The sequence below is a fragment of the Zingiber officinale genome, chromosome 6A (assembly GCF_018446385.1).
Source record: "Zingiber officinale cultivar Zhangliang chromosome 6A, Zo_v1.1, whole genome shotgun sequence".
Classification (NCBI taxonomy): Eukaryota; Viridiplantae; Streptophyta; class Magnoliopsida; order Zingiberales; family Zingiberaceae; genus Zingiber; species Zingiber officinale.
Genome location: NC_055997.1, coordinates 148,472,453 through 148,491,736, shown reverse-complemented (window position 1 = coordinate 148,491,736; position 19,284 = coordinate 148,472,453). Strand labels below are relative to the sequence as shown.

The window sequence follows — 19,284 nt, the reverse complement described above, 5'->3', positions numbered from 1 at the left end:
CTTTATCATATATAATAAAAATCTTATAAAAAAACAAAAGGAAACATTTTGTAATTTGTATTAGGTCAAATCAAATCACTTTCTAAAAGCAACATTAGTTGCACTTACATTGTCAATAATAGGCACATTTATAGAAATAGATCTATAAATGTAAGATAAGGATAATGGACTTTTAATAATTTTAAGATATCCATCAATGACAATTTTAAAATCAATAATACCTGTACCATCTTGGTGCTAGCTTGAAAAAATTAGCACTCATGGTACTAACTTCAGGTTCTAGTTTGATTCCTTACAAACGCTGACAAAACGTGGTGTTGGTTTTAAAAATTAGCACCTTAGTGTTGATTTAAAAAAAATCAGATATCTAGATTCTATTTAGCAATATAAATATAATAAATAATTTATATTTAATCACAATTTCTTTTCATTTTGTACGTAGGAGTCCATTCCAAATGACTAAATTTTAATATAACTTTGAAACTTAGTAAAATAATAAATAATTTATAAGAACAATATATTAGATATTTAGGTATATACTGAAATACTAACAAATCATAAATTTTATATTAATATTAAAATTTTTGATTTGGTATAATACCACTTTAAAAAGTATGCTAAAAATTTTGATATAAATGATAAATATCGTTATGACATATATGGTATATCAAAATTATCGGTATTTCTTGCACCCCCTACCTTATATTTTTCAAATGTTCGTAAAAACTTGATGGTTACCGTCATTACAAAAAAATTTATTTAATATAATAATAATATAACGATAAACAATTAAAATTTCATAGTGAATCTTTCCTTTTGCCAATAATATATTAAAAAAATATAATTTCATAATACAAATCAAATGTCAAATCATTATTAATAAGAAAATTACAACCAATATTAGACTTGCAATATATTTGTACATCTTGACATAATATGGGTGGTCATGGAACAACATAAAATTAATTATATACCATAAATTTTTACTAAAATAAATTTGAATTTTCTTTAATTTTTGTTGCTGAGTGTAAAGAAAGTTGGACGTAGCTCCAAACTTAATATCGATTATAGATTTAATATGCTTTGAACTATACTTTTTATACTTTTTAGTGTCTGAAACATAAATACCATTTGTATTAAGCAAATTCTGCAACAGAAAGAAACAATCAAATTTTAAAAATTAAGATAATACTTATTGTATTATGTTTAAATAATTCACTAAACTAACTGTACGTTGTCTTATAAATTTCATAAAGACTGAGGAACTTGGTAAAATAATTGCTCACGCCGTAACTGGTAACTGTGGCCGCATATTTTTTATGTTTATCTATAACTAAATAACTCAAACTTTACTAATGCAAATTTAAATTTCAACATTTTTATTAATTTTATTCTCCTTTATTTATAAACTTTGAAAAGGAAAGAATGCTCCTTTTCCAAAAATTTTACCGCCAATTCCTCTACAACTTTTTCAGTGAATTTTTTACTTGGTTAATTAAAAAAAAGAATAATTAACCCTAATTTTTTCATTTAATTAAAAAAAAGATTAAAACGGCACCTTATCTTAGGGTCTTTTCGATAAGATATACCAAATTTTTTATACGATATCAGATGTCGCATCAAAAATTTAATATAAAAATTTATACTGATATCGTACCAAAATTTGATATGCCGAAATTTCGATATACGGAAGTTTTTATATAATATAAATTCCATACTGATTATATTAAAAATATTGATATACCATAATCATTTTGACATTAAAAAATATAACAAATTCAGGAGTCACATAATATCCTTGTTCATAATATAACAACATTGACAAATATAGGATTTGAAAAAAAAAAACATAATCAAACATTAACAACATACTTTAATAAAGTATTAATTATAAAATAAAGTTTATCAACAACAACTAACGTATTGATTACAAAATACTTTATCATATCCAAGAAAAATCTTATAAAAAAACAAAAGGAAACATTTTGTAATTTGTATTAGGTTAAATCAAATCATTTTCTAAAGGAATGTGAAGCAACACTTACACGGTCAATAATAGACACATTTGTAGAAATAGATCTATAAATGTAAGATGAGGATAATGGACTTTTAATAATTTTAAGATATCCATCAATGAAAATTTTAAAATCAACAATACCCGTATCATCTTGGTGCTAGCTTGAAAAAATCAGCACTCATGGTACTAACTTCATGTTCTAGTTTGATTCCTTACAAATACTGACAAAACGTGGTGTTGGTTTTAAAAATTAGCACCTTAGTGCTGATTTTAAAAAAATCAGACATCTAGACTCTATTTAGCAATATAAATATAATAAATAATTTATATTTAATCACAATTTATTTTTATTTTGTATGTAGGAGTCAAGTCCAAATGACTAAATTTTAATATAATTTTGAAACTTAGTAAAATAATAAATAATTTATCAAATCAATATATTAGATATTTAGGTATATACTGAAATACTAAAAAATCATAAATTTTATATTAATATTAAAATTTTTGATTTGGTATAATACCACTTTTTAGTATACTAAAAATTTTGATATAAATGATAAATATCGTTATGGCATATATGGTATATCAAAATTGTCGGTATTTCTTGCATCCCTACTTTATATTTTTCAAATGCTGGCAAAAACTTGGGTGGTTACCATCATTGGAATTGGGGCATAGCCTATCTTGCAAAAAAATTATTTAATATAATAATAATATAATGATAAACAATTAAATTTTCAATATGAATCTTTCCTTTTGCTAATAATATATTAAAAAAATATCATCTTATAATACAAATCAAATGTCAAATCATTACTAATATGAAAAGTAAATTGCTTTTCCCCCCTCCCCTGACACGCGCACCTCCCCCCCCCTCTCTCCCCCCTTTAAATGTCCGTTCTGCCCCTCTATCTTTTTTGATTTTTTTTTTGATTTTTTTAGTTTTATTTTTAAATTTAATTTAATTTATTAATTTTTTCATTCATACTTATAGATTTTTAAATTTTTATTTAATTTTAATTTTTTAATCAATTTTATTTATTATTTTTCATTAATACTTATATATATTTTTAATTTTTTTATTTTTATTTTTTAATTAATTTTGTTTATTATTTTTCATTAATACTTATATATATTTTTAATTTATTTATTTTTATTTTTTAATTAATTTTGTTTATTATTTTTCATTAATACTTATATATATTTTTAATTTATTTATTTTTATTTTTTAATTAATTTTTTTATTATTTTTCATTAATACTTATATTTTTTAAATTTTATTTAAGTTTTATTTTTAATTAATTTTATTTATTATTTTTAAATACTTATTTAGTTTTATTTTTAATTAATTTTATTTATTATTTTTTAAATATTTATTTAGTTTTGTTTCTTTAATCAAATGCGTCGGGAGCAGAATTTGGAGGCAATTTTGATTAAGATTTTTATTTTTATATATTTTCATGTTTTTTTTATTATTACATGTACTCTTCATTTGAAAAAATTATTTTTGTTCCTAAGTTATGAATGTGTTCACTATTAATTATTAGTATTTTTTGTTAGTTTTAAATATAAACTAAAAATAAACATAAATTATAAACATATAAAAAATTATTAAAAAAATAAAACTGATAAAAAATGATTAAAAAAATTGATTAACAAAAAAAATCAATAAAAAATAAAATTTAAAAAATAACAGTATTATGAAAAAAAATAATAAATTAAATTAATTAAAAAATAAAAACTAAAAATTAAATAAAATTTATATAAAACTGAAAAAAAAAAGTATTGATAAAAATAATAAATTAAATTAATTAAAAAATAAAATTTAAAATATACTGAGAGTTATTTTTAAACAAAATTAATTAAAAAATTAAACTAAATAAAAATAAAATAAAATAAAAAAAATAGAAGAGGAGGGCACATGCATCTTTTGGCAGGGAGAGAGGGGAGAAGAAGAGGAGTGTGTGTTAGATGCGGGGTTGGGAAAAGCAAGCCCTCTATGAAAATTACATACTTGTAACCAATATTAGACTTACAATATATTTGTACATCTTGACATAATATGGGTGGTCATTGAAGTGACAACATAAAATAATCAAGCTCAAGTTGCTTCACAACTTGTACTAGACTAACTTTTAAAGAACCATATGCAAACACAAAGAAGAAAAAGTAATCAAAATGGAGACTAACCGCTGTCATTGCACGTCTCTTTTCCCATAGCACCTGGGACTGTGACTTGAGGATGTTAAATAAAAGACCTCGTGTAGTGTGAACTTGCAATGCAATGTGTGTTTAAATCAAGAAAGTGAATTATGTCTTCATCCCATGAGAGTATACCAACTACTGGTAGATGATCATCAACCAAAGTGGTATACTAAAATAATTTCAATTGACGCCAATTTTGTTAATTAGCCCCAATTTTGTTTCATTTAATTAAAAAAATAGATTAAAACTATACTTTATTTTTTTCAAATACTTCACCATCGACATCAAATACTTCACCACCGGTGAAAAATAATAGCCCATCTATAAAAAAATTGTTTAATATAATAATAATAATATAACCATAAACAATTAAAACTTCAATTATGAAATGTGAAGTAGTAGATATTTACTTCTGTGAATAATATATTAAAATAATTAGATGTTAATTAACTCCAATTTTGTTTCATTTAATTAAAAAAATTTAAATTAAACCTTATCCTTTTCAAATGCTTGGGCAAAAACTTAGGTGATTATTATTATTGGAAACAAAGATTTTGTTTAATACACTAATTATATAATTATGAAGTACAGTAGATATTTCTTTCTACAAATAATATATTAAAAAAAATATATCTTATAATGCAAATTAAATGGAAAATTATTTTGCAACAACCATTAGAATGTGATCAAGTGACAATATGAAATAATCAAACTCTTCTTGCTTCACAGCTTACACTAAGACTAGTTTTCTAAAAATCAAATGCAAACACAAAGAAAGTAATGGAAATGGAGACTAACAGGATATTGTGTGGATTCTAAATTGATTGTGTCTTTTGATATCAAAGTAATTTCGGAATACCGAAAATTTTAGTATGACCGGTATACAATTTATATTATACTGAAATTTAAGTATATCAAATTTTTAATACAGTATCGGTACAAATTTTTTATTTAATATAATAATAATATAATGATAAACAATTAAAATTTCACTTACGGGTTGTGAAGTATAGTAGATCTTTCATTTTGCAAATAATATATTAAAAAAATAAAATATCATCTCATAATGCAAATCAAATGGCAAACCATTACTAATAAAAAAATTACATAACTGCAACAACTATTAGACTTGCAATATACTTGTATATCTTAACACAATGTGGCAGGCCATTGAAGTGACAACATAATAATCAAACTCTCATTGTTTCACAGCTTGCGCTAGGCTAATTTTCAAAGAGCCAAATGTAAACATAAAGAAGAGAAAGTAATGGAAATGAAGACTAATGTGGTGTTGTGTGACTTCTGAATTAATTATGTTTCTTGGTGTTAAAGTGATTTCGATATATTAAAATTTTTGGTATGACCTTATGTAATTTATAATATACTGAAGTTTTGGTATACCAAAAATCGATATAAATTTTTTGTTTAATATATTAATGATATAATGATAAACAATTAAAATTTCACTTACGAATTATGAAGTACAATAGATCTTTCCTTCTGCAAATAATATATTTAAGAAAATAAAATATCATCTCATAATATAAATCAAATGGCAAATCATTACTAATAAGAAAATTAGATAACTGCAACAACCATTAGATCTGCAACATACTTATGCATCTTGGCACAACGTGATCGGCCATTAAAGTGACAACATGAAATAATCAAACCATTGTTTCTTCACAGCTTGCACTAGATTAATTTTCAAAGAACCAAATGCAAAACAAAGAACAGAAAGTAATGGAAATGGAGACTAATGGGGGTATTATGTGTTGGATCGAAAGCGCTAGAGGAGGAGGAGGGGTGAATAGCGCTCGTGGCTTTCACGGTAAATTTTGGAATAGTCAAAGTAAACGCAGCGGAAAAGAAATAACACAAACACAGAAGACACGAGAAGTTACTTCGTTCGGAGCCTATCTCGACTCCTACTCGAAGGCCCGCGGTCGTTGACCGCTTTCGGTGGGCAACAACTATATAGCGCAAATCTTTTACAAGTGAATAAGTACAAGTATTAAACTTTAAAAGATTATATCGACAAATACAAATATGAAGTGGTTGTCGATTGTCGGACTGTAGCAGAGTCTAGTTGAAGCTTTCGGAGCAGCGTACAAGGTCACACGTTCTTCTGTTCGAATTGATGTCTGAGCTGCACCTCGAGGCCTCCTTTTATAGCTCTGCAAAGTCTGATTCAAATCCCCAAGCTTCGGGATCAAGTTTGACCTGACGTGGATCGGTCGACCGATCCCCTGTTCGGCTGACCGATCAAGCGATCTTCTCCCATCCGATCCGCTCGATCCTCTCGCTCCGCTTCTATCTGGTCAAAACTCCATCCGAGGTTCGATCGACCGATCACCATGTTCGGTCGACCGATCAGCTCTCCTGACTCTATCAACCTGGCCTGATCCAGTCGATGCCCAACCCTGGTTCGGTCGACCAATCCCATGGTTCGGTCGACTGATCCCCTGGTCGAGCCTGGTCCAACCTCTGGAGATCTGATCTGCTGGCTTGTGGGTTCGGTCGACCGATCCCAAGGTTCGGTCGACCGATCATGGTCAGTCCTAACCCTGCACAAAAAGATTAGTTTCCTGCAAAACAGAGTTAGAACACAAAAAGATAATATATAGAAGTAAATTTGATAATAACCAAACTGTCCGGGTCTGACTTCAGGTTTCCGACCGGGAATCCTAGGTCGACCCGACGCCTACTGTTCCCTCTACGGGGAACGCGTCATCACCTACTCCTCTGAGGAGATTTACCTGTTGCCAGTATGATCCTCCAGATCGACTAGACTTTTGCTCAGCGTCCGATGCTTCCGGTTTTCATGCTGGATGTCCGGTCCTCGACCCATCCAGACTTCTACCCGGTTCGCGACACCAGGATTTTAACCTAGGGTTACCACTCCCTAGGATTTTTGCCCGAAGCGTCGACCCGCCAAGACTTCCCGCACAGGGTTACCACCCCCTAGGGTTTTCCCTTGCCTAACCGCAGCTAGAACTTTCCTGAAACACTCAGTCATACCCATTAGATAACAATTAAACTTAACTTTGAATCCCTTTGCCATTATCAAAACTAATGTTCGATCGTCGGATGCTTTCTGCACCAACATTATGTGGCTTCTAAATTAGTTATCTTTCTTGGTGCCAAAGTGATTTTGGGTGTATTAAAATTTTCCATATGATCGGAATACAATTTATACTATATCAAAGTTTTGATATATTAAATGTTTAGTATAGTATCGATATAAATTTTTTTGTTCAATATAATAATGATATAACGATAAACAATTGAAATTTAATTATGGATTTGAAGTTTAATAGACCTTTCCTTCTTGCAAATAATATATTTAAGAAAATAAAATATTATCTAGTAATATAAATCAAATGACAAATCATTACTAATAAGAAAATTACATAATTGCAACAACCATTAGATTTACAACATACTTGTACATCTTGACACAATATGGCTAGCCATTGGAGTGACAACATGAAATAATCAAACTCTTGTTGCTTCACAGCTTGACTAATTTTCAAAAAATCAAATGCAAACACAAAGAAGAGAAAGTAATGGAAATAAAGACAAATAGGGTATTGTGTGATTTCTGAATTGATTATATTTCTTAGTGTCAAAGTAATTTTTGAATATTGAAATTTTTAGCTAAAATTTTTGGTACGACCGGTATGCAATTTTACTATATTGAAATTTTGATATACTGAAGTTTTGATATATCAAATTTTCGGTATGATGTCCGTATAAATTTTTTTATACCAAAATTTTTGATATAGTATATGGTATCGTATGAAAAATTCAGTATACCATAGTAAACCAACCCTAATTAAAGGCTTGGTTGAGCTAGATCAAAATCATTATGTACTTGGTCTGTTCCCCTACACAATTTGGCTCATTGGGTTTTGTCAGATAAAAAAGATGGACAAAGCCTTCCAGATTTTTCAGATCCTAATGTAGGCCAAGATCCTTCCAGATTTTTGAAGAATCTCTGCATGCAAAACAAGAAGGATCCTATCCTAGAACTTGCAGAAAGGATGCATCTTTCAGGCTATGATATGGATGCATACCTTCGAGCAACTCCAAAATTTCTGTTGTACTATTGGGCTGGTGAGAGATTAATTGTGATGCTACTCAAGTGATTGAACCAATGAATATGTAGTTGTGATTTTTTTTAAAATTATTTTTCTTTGTTCATTTAGAGCGGATCCCCAACAACAGCAAATTGTCTTAAAATTTCCAATTGTTCCTATATCAAAAAAATTTATTTTCACTTCTTGCATGTAAAATTTTATTTGTTTCAACTCTCTCATGTAAACATTGTTACCTAATTGCCTCTCATATTTTTTAGGTACAAAAGTCCAAAAATGAGTATAATTCCACTTAAATTCAGCACTTTAAATTAGAATTTAGTATATTTTCTAACAAATTGAGCATGATTGTTTTCCCGCTTAATATAATTTCTCTTAAATTCAGCACTATTTAAAGAGAATCTAGTATAATTTTCATCCAATTGAGTACCATATAAAGAAAATCTAGTATATTTTCCAAGGTAGAAAAAAAGTCGTGCTCAATTTAATAGAAAATATACTAGATTCTAGTTTAATGTGTTGAATTTAAAAGGAATTATGTTCATTTTTTGACTTTTTTACCTAAAAAATATGAGGAGCGATTAGGTAAATTTGTGTGTATTATGTTTTGTTAGGAAGTGGAAATAAAGTTTTTTTTTTTTTTTGATATGGGGACTACATGCAAAGATAAAATTGTGTCATTTAGAACATGTTGATTGACAACTGATCCGGTGGTAAGGACGGGGTACCCACGTCGGCGGCGGTCAACGACACGTGGAGGTCAATTGTCAATAGGGGCGGGCCCAAGGTCCTATTGAGCAGACAGAACATCTGACCGGTCGGTCGGATGCCCTCCAGGCTGATCGGAATATAGCTCGACCACAGGTCGAGCTTCCGACGCTTAAGGTAAAGGAGCTTATGGGCCGAGCGGACAGACCGCTCGGTCGAAGCACAAATCACTGAGGTGCGATCCCAGCCGAGCACAGGACCGAGGATCTTCCCGCTCGGTCCAATACATACACGTACCCGAGTGCTAGGAACGCCGAGCGGCAAGACCGCCTGGCCCTGGAACAGATAAGAGACGCAAAAGGATGAAAGGGACAACTGGTAAACATCATCCTCGAGACGCCCGCCGCCGACAAGCAGCATGGTCGGCGGCCAGACCGGACAGAGTATCGTACGGTGGAAGTTTCCACCGTCACGTCAGGGATATGCTCGGACTATTGCGGAAGGGTGTCAGACATGCTTTTCTGACACACTCATTTGGAGGTATGTTTGTGGAAGCGTGCACGCATCGAGAAGCGTGCCCGCACCTCCCCGGAGTCCTATATAAGGACCCCAAACTTCGACAGAGGTATGAAGGATTCTCATCACTGTAGTCACAGTTACTCTGCCCCCTTTCTTTTTCGTTGCCTGACTTGAGCGTCGGAGGGTCGTCGCCGGGAACCCCTTCCCGGCTCAGCTTCTTTGCAGATTCGCCGGAGATCCACATCACCAGTTGAAGACAACTGAGAGCGCCACGTCTCCAGTATCCGTCGACTGAGGGTTCGGACAGGAACAACAACTATTGTTGAAGTAGACATTTGTGGGTTTCTGTAAGCCACATTAACATTTAGTAACATCATTAAGGAACTGGTTATTGAAAAAATATATATAATTTTGAGTTTTGTTGCCCATGAGTATTCTTTTTGTCGGCGATATGTTTCTCAAGAGTAACTAATAATATAAATTCTGAACAATGTTTGAATCATCTCACTCGTATTTATTCATCCTCATAAAGTTAGATAAACAATTTTCATCTATTTCAGATGAGAAAAACTTAATTTATCTGTTTCAATGTGACATGAGATATCTACAATGACAATTAACTGAAACCATCATGAACCCCATGCATCACTGATAGCTCAAAGACATGGAACTGAGCTCACTACCAAGAGACAGAGCAATGCTGGCAACATTTGTTGATTGACTGCTTGATGGAGTAGTTGTCGGAGGAGCGATGGCCGTTGATATTTCCCAGAGGCCGGCCACCGGTAGTAGTGCTGGATCTTGAATGTCTGAAACTTGAAGAGCAGGGGCAGGAGCTTCGGCTGGAAGCAATGGCTCAGGTGGAACCAGTGCGATAAGAGCACTGGGCTCTATGGGTTCTATGGGTAGGCCAACTTGGCATTTACATCAGAGCAAGGGCTCCCTACAAAATGGTTCAAAGTTGATCTCGAAAATCTTGTGCATGGTAAAAGTACAATGTTGGTTGATACTTACTGCAATATGCAGCTGCAGTTGTCGGAAAGTCTGTCACAATCCCATCGACTCCTCTCCTATACCTGCAACCAGTGTCTCAATCTCAAAGATGGGTCAGAGAAGTAATCAAATGCTATTGCCAGGTAGTCATTCCTAAGGATTGAAATATGTACTTGAATGTCATCAGACTGGATGAAAACTTGCTTATTTGGTTGTTTGTCAAAACTAACATTTAACAATGCACTAGAGACCACATCTACTATTTCAAGGCCTATCTTTGAAGCAAGATGAGCCATGAGGCATTCTACACAAAGATAAGGCATTCTACACAAAGATGCCACATAAGTTATAGCCATGAGTTGAATGATATAAATCTGCAAAGACGATAATCTCCTAGCAATTGTCTCACTTGATCTCTTAATGTACAAATGCAAACATGAGCAGATGTGCCACTGTGTGCCTGATTCGTAAGATACATTGGTCTGATAACTGATTGACCAACAGATTGTGGTCGAGCAGGTTTATGGATTTCAGACTGGCTTTTCCTGATTCAGTGCTCATACATATATCGAGTCGACTAGGAGCTATGTTGACTTGCTTAGAAGTCATGCTTACCTAAACTGGTGTTGCACGAACTGGCACGGTCTCAGTTACGTATAGGACTTGGTATGTTCGTGAACGGGTACCATGCATGCTATCAACTACTTGATCTGTGAAAAAATTCAGTAAATCATCTAATGGTGAGAGGTAGCAGCAATGGTATGAAGTGATTCATTAAGTAACAATATAAGAGATCTCTTTCCAAGTGAGCGTGAACATAAGTAATAATTTGTCGCTCATTGGTCTGGTTGTCTTGATTTTTTGTTGTGCCTTTCTAATATTCAGTTTTTCTAGGTTTGAGGCATACAACTCGATCGCTTTCTAGCACGTAAACCTTTTTCTGTTTCGAGGAATAATTACATGTTGTGAAAAAGATAAAACAAAAAAAAAAAAAAATATGTCAATTAGAAAAATACTTGAAATTCCATTTCTACCTCTTATGTTAATCAGAATTCCAGAGATTGTGCTATTCTTCGCAAAGTTAAGAAATTCATTCCTGGTCATAAAATTACCCTCATTTTTCACAGCAAGATTTCTTGTCATGCCAGACGCAAATAACAGGCTTGTTAATTCCACTGAAGAAAAATAACAAAAACAGTAGATTAGTGTAGCTACAATATTTCCTTAAGGCTATTCACATCATCAAAAGCATAAAAAATTCCTTCTGATTTGAGCAGCTCTAGAGAAAACTAGATAGTTATCAAGAATGAATTATGGGAATTTTTATCCAAAACTTAATTTAAGAGATAAATCAACAGTTATTTAAATTTTAGCACAAAGAAATAGCTATTTAATTATAGCACTTTAGTGATTATGATATCATATCTTACATAGAGCTCAATGGAGATGCAAAACAAAACCCAGCTTGATGATGATGACTAACATTATAATATCATGTGATTATCCCTTGAAGACTAAATTACATCAGGAATCAAAGATGACAAATGAATGAAGAAAGTTTCTTACGCTTCAAGCTTTGGATGTTGCTCCATGACAGATCAAATGAGAAGATTCTGTTACTCTTTTGTATCACAGGAACCAATGTTGCTTGAGGCATAAAGGTTTTTACCGTTGTTGTGTGACCCATAAGATCTGCCGATTCTAAACAAAAGGCTACTCCATCTATTGACATCTGGATTGAGCAATCTATTACATCTGCTCCATCTTCGAATGCCTGTTGATAAGCAAGATTAGTGGATCCCACATAGATTCCACTCGCACCATTGTGTGTGGTAATCAATGCTCGATCTGCATCAGGATTGTGAAAAGTGTATGTGCATCAGAGACAAACAAAAAGTTTTTCAGCACAAAAAAGCAGTGTGTTCATTGAAGTAAAATTTATTTACCTTTTCCAGGGCGAGTCCGCTTGTTGTTGTGTGCCAAGCAAGCTGCATCAGACAAAAAGGACAAATAATAAGAGTTTTACATCAATATACAAACTTTAGAACATCGTTATTGGTAAGGCTTTGTTTATTAGGGTATTTAGTTAAATATTTATACTAAAACAGTATAAGATGTTTGAGGAAAAGCAAGTTATCAATTAAAGATAATGATTTAATGTATTCTATCAAATGTAGCATCCTACTCTCCATTTAATTTTGTAGCACTAAGCATTCTTTTCTTGACGCCATAATTTATACTTTTGAGAAGCCTTATATGTTAGTGCAAGAAGTGTCATACGATCGAACTTAGGCATTGATGTTGGCAAAGGAAGTCCTGGTTGGAGGGATCGGGCAGAAAGTCTTGACAAATAGAGGACATTGGGCATAAGGCTCTGCGTCGAGAACACTAGGCAGAAAGCCTTGGGGGGCGAGGAGACTAGGCGGGAAGTCTAGATGGATCGAGGACCGGAGAGTGAAAAGTCCCGAGGGTTAAGATCAAGCTGGGCAAAAATCCAAACAGGTCGGGTAGACCGTTTGGCACTAGGTAAACTCTTCCTAGTGGAGTGGTAAGGGCACGCTCTCGGAAAGAGAGCAGTATCCATTGGTTCAACCTAAGTTTTCACAAGAGACTTGCAGTTGAGACGAGACAGCTTGGAAAGTTGTCAATCAGAACACTCTCATGAAGGAAGTTGAAAATGAGAGCTGTCCGGAAATAGGGAACTCCGAGCATCTGACGAGGATTTAGGCGACTGGAGGTCTGAGTGCCCTGAGCGGATCCAGACGCCCCTAATGGCTTCAAATCCAGCCCTATGCCCAGCTGAGTTGGTACGCCTTGGTTGGGCGGTGCACGTCATCAACCAAGCGCCCAGAAGGGATCCAATTGCTCGAGAAGGGATAAAACAACGACAGAAGAGATCGGATAAAGGTTCATTTAGATGGTGCCACATCAGCAGTCCAAACACTTGGAAGGGATCCATGCACTTGGAGATTGCTAAGTCACCGACGAAGTTGGATCAGATAAGCCAAGGTGGAGGTGCCTGGAGCTAATCCATAAGCCTGTAGTCAGTTATAAAAAGAGGTCTCAACCAAAGCCTCATAATGAGATTTTAAGTGCTTTAATACACTCTCTAGACATCGAAACTCTGTTTCTCATTCCTACGCTCCAACTACAATGACACAACAACGTCACAAAGCCGCTACGAGCTCAAACGAGCCTAGCATTTAGTAATGTCTTGTTAGTTGCATATTTTGGAATCGTTAAGGGTCGATAAGATTCTTACCGAACTCTATCCTTGCAAAAGCAACGAATCTTCTTCTCTTTCTAAAGAAGGTTAATAGTGATTGCCCATCGAAAGTGGTCAAAGTGACTGCAAGCCTTGGAGTGAAAGTCATGGGGTTGCAAACCAAGTAAAACCACCATATCTTCTCCTATTTCTATCTTTAGTTTTTCCACTGCATTACTTTGATGTTGAATGATTTCCGAACGCGTACAAAATGCGCTATTCACCCTTCAATCCTACATTATCACACTAAGAAATCTAGATAAATGGATAACTCTTTTAGTTCCATGGAAACATATTCTAGATAAATGACATTTAAGATAAAAAAAAATGGAGGATGAGTATTATATTCTTACATATAGGTGATGATGCTGTCGATGGGAAATCTGCAAGCACTCCATCTACTGAGAAGTTTGAATTGTCAATAAACTGCAAATATTCAACTGTTGGGTCAAAATGACCATGAGCATCTTCACCAAAGAAGTATGGAGCTGCAAATATTAATCTTCATTAACTGGCAATATGTAACTCTTAGGAACAAGGATTCCAGAAGCATATGACTTAATGGTAGAAAGTGTAGGATCAATGCATGCGAGAGAACGAAGTGTGAATAATGCGAGTCGCTTTTTACGTTTTTCGAAAATCAAGAGAATGCAGCGGAAAATAAAGGGAGAAAAGCAAACGCTAACACAAGTTGATTTTAGTTTGTTCGGAATTTTCGACGCCTCCTACTCCAAGGCCCGCACTCAATGAGTGCTTTCATTGAGTAATTCACTGTGAGCTCAAATAGATACAAAGATTTTAAGTACAAAGCAATAAATAAAATATACCGACAACAAGTAGACTAGTAGCTTGAGTATTGGTTGTCGAAGCAGCTTTTCCGTGAAGAGCTTCTCAGAGCAGCACGTGAGTACGAAAGTCGGAGCAATTGTCGTCTTGAAGCTATTGGTCGAAGTCTCTTTTATAGAGCTTTCTAGGCGCCCGGACCACTCCTGGGTGCCTCAATTGAGACCTATCCGATTCTACTTCGTCGCTGAGTTATCCAACTTAGGCACTTGGACCACGCCCGAGCACCTGGACCACTGATGTGACTGCACTTCGGCGAAGCTCTATCCGTGAAAGTTTTATACAACTCTGGGTGCCTGGACCGGTCCAAGCACCTAGACCGATCCGAGCGCCTGGACTTGACATGTGTCGGTCAATCGGAGCACGCCAACTTAGCTGCACTCGTGGCTAGGATCGACCTCTTCCAAGCGCCTGGACCTCCGCGCGCTTGGACCCTTCCGGGGTGCTCGGACCTCCTTTTTTCATCCATGCAACTCTCAGCTTAGATTTCCTGCACCGCAGAGTTAGGAAAACAGGCAATAACATGAAAATTAGTATTGATATTTTGACAGTCTCAAGACTGTCCAGTCTTGACTTTGAATTTCGCTGAAACCCTGGGTCGGACCGACGCCTACTGTTCGCTCAACCGAGAATGCGCCCTCACTGGATCTCTCCTCCAATTCTTACCTCCACTTACCTACTAAACATCTGATCCTCCAGACCTGTTTGGACTTTCTTTGGTCCTACTTAATGTCTAATCAATCTGATCTACTAAGGCTTACCCGCAACACTGAGTTAGCATAATATATATAAAATAGTAAAATAGAACAGTGTTAGCAATATTATGAATTCGCTAGTTCAGTCGACCGCGCATGGTCAACCAGAAACCAGTCGCTCACTCATTACCTAGAGCACTATCTAGCTTCACTCATTAGGACTTTCTTCACTTAGTTTCACTCACTAGGGCCTAGTTTCACTCAGGACTTCCACTTCCTAGCTTCATTCATTAGGAATTTCACTACCTAACATCACTCACTAGGGTCTAGCTTCACTTACCAAGTCTGCCTAGCTTCACACACCAGGACTTCCACCACTTAACTTCACTCACTAGGGCCTAGCTTTACTCACTAGGGCTTCCATTGCCTAGCTTCACTCACCAGGACTTCCTCTTGCCTAACCTACAATTAGGACTAGTCACTCAATAGACTTATTATCTGCCTAACCTCTAGTTAGGCCTTACCCCTTGACTAAGCTTTAGTTAGGACTAGTCACTTAATAGACTTCTCACCTGCCAAACCTTTGGTTAGGAGTTACCCTTGCTAGTCATCTAGTCCTGACTATACTTTACTCTTTCAAACCTCTTGTTTGGATTAACCCTTAGTCAACCTGATCTGACATTGGTATATTATCAAATATCAAAACTCCAGAGGTCGATTGCACCAACAAAAAGATCAGTGAGAAGAGCCTTATAAGTTTGATTTGTTGAAGGTTCCACATCATCCACATTTAAGAATAGGAAAATGAACTTTGTCTTGGCTCTTCCGAGCATTGCATTCATAGTTTTTAGGAATTCTACTTCTAGAGACGGTATAAAATCAATAACTATTTGCTTTGAAACTGATGTAATGTAGTCCACAACATCCATATTGTGATCCCTGAAAAATGTATTGGATGACAAGTTGAAAGACAACATAAAGTTAATCGGTAGCTCAGATGTTGAATTTCTAGATAGCTGTGGAATATCAAGTTCATAGAAATAGATGGGACATCTTAGTGATAACTCCTTAATATTAGTTTCTAAAGCTTCATTTTACCATACTTTTAAGCTCAAGTATTTCACCGAAGAAAAGATAAATGTAGAAACATGAAGATGAAATAAAGATTTTTCTCCAAAGAACATCAAGATAAAATAACTAAAATTTTGAAGCTCTTACGTGAACATTTATCCAATATTGAGATGGGTGAAGCCCAGCAACATCTTCCACCATAGATATTGGCAGACTTGCATCAAATATGCTTGGTCGAGAAAAGACACTTTGAATCACTTAGAACATAAAAAGGAAAAGTTTGGATGACTTATTAATTATTATATTGATATGAAACAAGGAATTAGTCATTATCTGAAATTTTTATAACACTTCGTATGGTAAAAAAAATCACTATCAATGTAAATGCATATTGTTTTTAAGATTATAACTATGAAGAATCTTTTCATCATTAAAAAGAATAGGAGAAGCTTCTATCCATGCACGGACAAGAATGCAACAGCTAAGAGTAGATGTGCAAACAAAAAATGGTGCTATTGTACACTCTGTGCATCCAAACTTGGCCTTTCTTTCAATAGATGTGCATTAGAGTCGTATATCGGTATATAAGTAATAAACCATGTGGCAATAACCATAAAAGGAATACTTCTCAGTACATGGTTAATTTATGTAAGCTGGACTAGATACTGATGCTCAATAAGGAGGCATAGTAGGTCGAGGATGACTTAAAACCATTAAAAATAGTTGATGATTTCACTCATAACTCAATACATTGCCTGTTTCCAAACAAGAATCCTCACCAGTCAAGATGACCTTATGTCATTCATGGATAGAAATACTTTGCAAAAAAATTAAACTCACTACAAAACCAATGCAAACGACAAGTAATCGATTAAGGAACCTTTTAATAACCTACATTATTAGTAAAATGGAAAGTTTCTTTCTTTTTAGTATAATCAATGTTATATACAGATATTCATCAATAAACTTCAACATGGGAAAGCATCATTTACTAAATAAAAGAGAAACTTTATAAGAAGATACCTAATTAAAATAATCTATGGAATTTGCAATTCATTAAATCTTGGTTTTCACTCCCAGTTAAATCTTAAACTGACTGCATAAAAAAATTAATACAACTCAATAATAAACATAAAAAAGCTACACTCACATGAGACATTGTTATCAATTGATCTGAAGTGAAATCAACAGAAAACCATCCTTGAAGCTGTTTTCCATTGACAGGATAAGTTTTTGCCCTACCGGGAAGACAGATGAAATAGTTGTTGAATTATCCAGTCTATAATCTGACTGGCAGATTCCAGCTCCATCTTTTGTTAATTGAAGGTCACAATATAAAACACATTTTCCACACTATTTGCCAGTGCAAATTGGTAAGCATACTGGCTGGACTCTGGGAAAACTCCATAGAAGCTGCCACGTGCTATAACTAAGGGAGCATTACCTGCGAAATGGATGTGAGAGTACATATATACTATGACAAGTCACATAAATTATACAGTGGCAGCTTGGAAAGTGAAATTTAACAATTTCCATATTAGTTAGATCGTAATTTAGAATACAGAATTGCGCTTGAATAACCTTGTAACAAATATCCAATAATAACATATGATACTATTAGCAAATTACAACATGTAAGGTAGTACTGAGATGTATCAGGTAAAGAAAAACTATGGAAAAAAATTCCATCATCTTTGATAGTGGCTGTGCCCCTTGAGGAATTTCTTAGGGATTATTTATCATCTATATGGAACAAAATCTCTACTTTCTAACATTCAAATTCAAGAGTATATTGCTTTTATGATTTTGGTCGAGCATAATATCAAGTAGTATAAATGAAAACCAAATTTTGAAATGAAAACTTAGGGTTCGACTTGTAAAGGAAATCAACTTAACTCGTACAAAGAGGAAACAACATAAATTTGATGCCTTTGATGGAAGAAAGTTCGTTTTTTTTTCTCAATTCTTGTACAATACATCCATTGAGCAGAATAACATGCATCCTCAAAGCATAGTACTGATAACAAAACCCTTAATCATACCACTCAAGGTCTGCCATTGTGTGGAAGAATTTGCAGCTGCAGCCCCATGAAGAAGTGCGACAAAAATAAACACATTTAACAACATTCCACAATCCCAAAGATAAATCCCGCAAACTTCAAACCAAAATGATTTTTTTTTAAAAAAAAAAATCCCCTTTCAATAGGGTTCCGATTGATGGTTTCCTGGTCCGAGGAAACCTAATAATCATTCGATTCGTCAATCTCTGTGACAGTAAAAAAAAAAAATAGAAAGGAAAATAACGGAGGAGCTTAAATCTCTCACAATGCTGACCCTTTTAATGGAGAAGCACTCGCCGTAACCTCCATTCCGGCAAACGCTCGCCATCCTCGTCGCCAGAGTGAACGAGTCGAAACTTGCGCAGTTTGACGCAGTTTAAAATAAACTGATATTTATTTTTAATATTAGTAGTAGTTTAGAAAAGCTATTAAATTAAGGGTTTTTTTGATTATTCTCCTAATTTCTCTCTCATTTACCATAAAATTTAAATTTCAACAATAAAAAATTGATTTTATATAAATTGATCATATAAATTGTATTATTCCGATATAATTAGTCAAACCACCACATCATGTATATTAATTACTCCAAACTAAATACATTTATATATATGATTGCATTCATACTACTTCAATCAATTAACTAATCCAATTGATGACATATAAAGTAAATATATCTTCCCTATAATTTAATGTCCAATCTCCGGACTTGGTCCCTCATCCTTTGTATTTTGCAAGTCATTATTATTTTCTTCTGTGTGCTTGATTATTCGATGTCCAATCCCCGGACTTGGTCCCTCATCTTGAT

The 19,284-nt window shown here is 33.8% G+C and overlaps 1 protein-coding gene across 4 annotated transcripts; it reads right to left on the bottom strand.

The window, feature by feature from the left end:
* Nucleotides 1-10,042: 10,042 nt before the first annotated feature.
* LOC121998657 (glycerophosphodiester phosphodiesterase GDPDL6-like) lies at nucleotides 10,043-18,849 on the bottom strand. 4 transcript variants are annotated; one of them, XM_042553656.1, is made up of 8 exons: nucleotides 18,751-18,849; nucleotides 17,567-17,860; nucleotides 14,161-14,233; nucleotides 12,489-12,530; nucleotides 12,109-12,390; nucleotides 11,577-11,717; nucleotides 10,564-10,625; nucleotides 10,043-10,492 (listed from the first exon to the last, which is right to left on the bottom strand). In XM_042553656.1, exons 2-7 carry the CDS (start codon nucleotides 17,573-17,575, stop codon nucleotides 10,597-10,599), a joined length of 576 nt encoding a protein of 191 aa, XP_042409590.1. In that variant the 5' UTR covers nucleotides 17,576-17,860; nucleotides 18,751-18,849; the 3' UTR covers nucleotides 10,043-10,492; nucleotides 10,564-10,596. The 4 variants fall into 4 exon arrangements, with proteins under 4 accessions (XP_042409590.1, XP_042409591.1, XP_042409593.1 ...); XM_042553657.1 differs by having other exon boundaries at nucleotides 17,567-18,833; XM_042553659.1 differs by having other exon boundaries at nucleotides 11,655-11,717; nucleotides 17,567-18,827.
* Nucleotides 18,850-19,284: the final 435 nt, after the last annotated feature.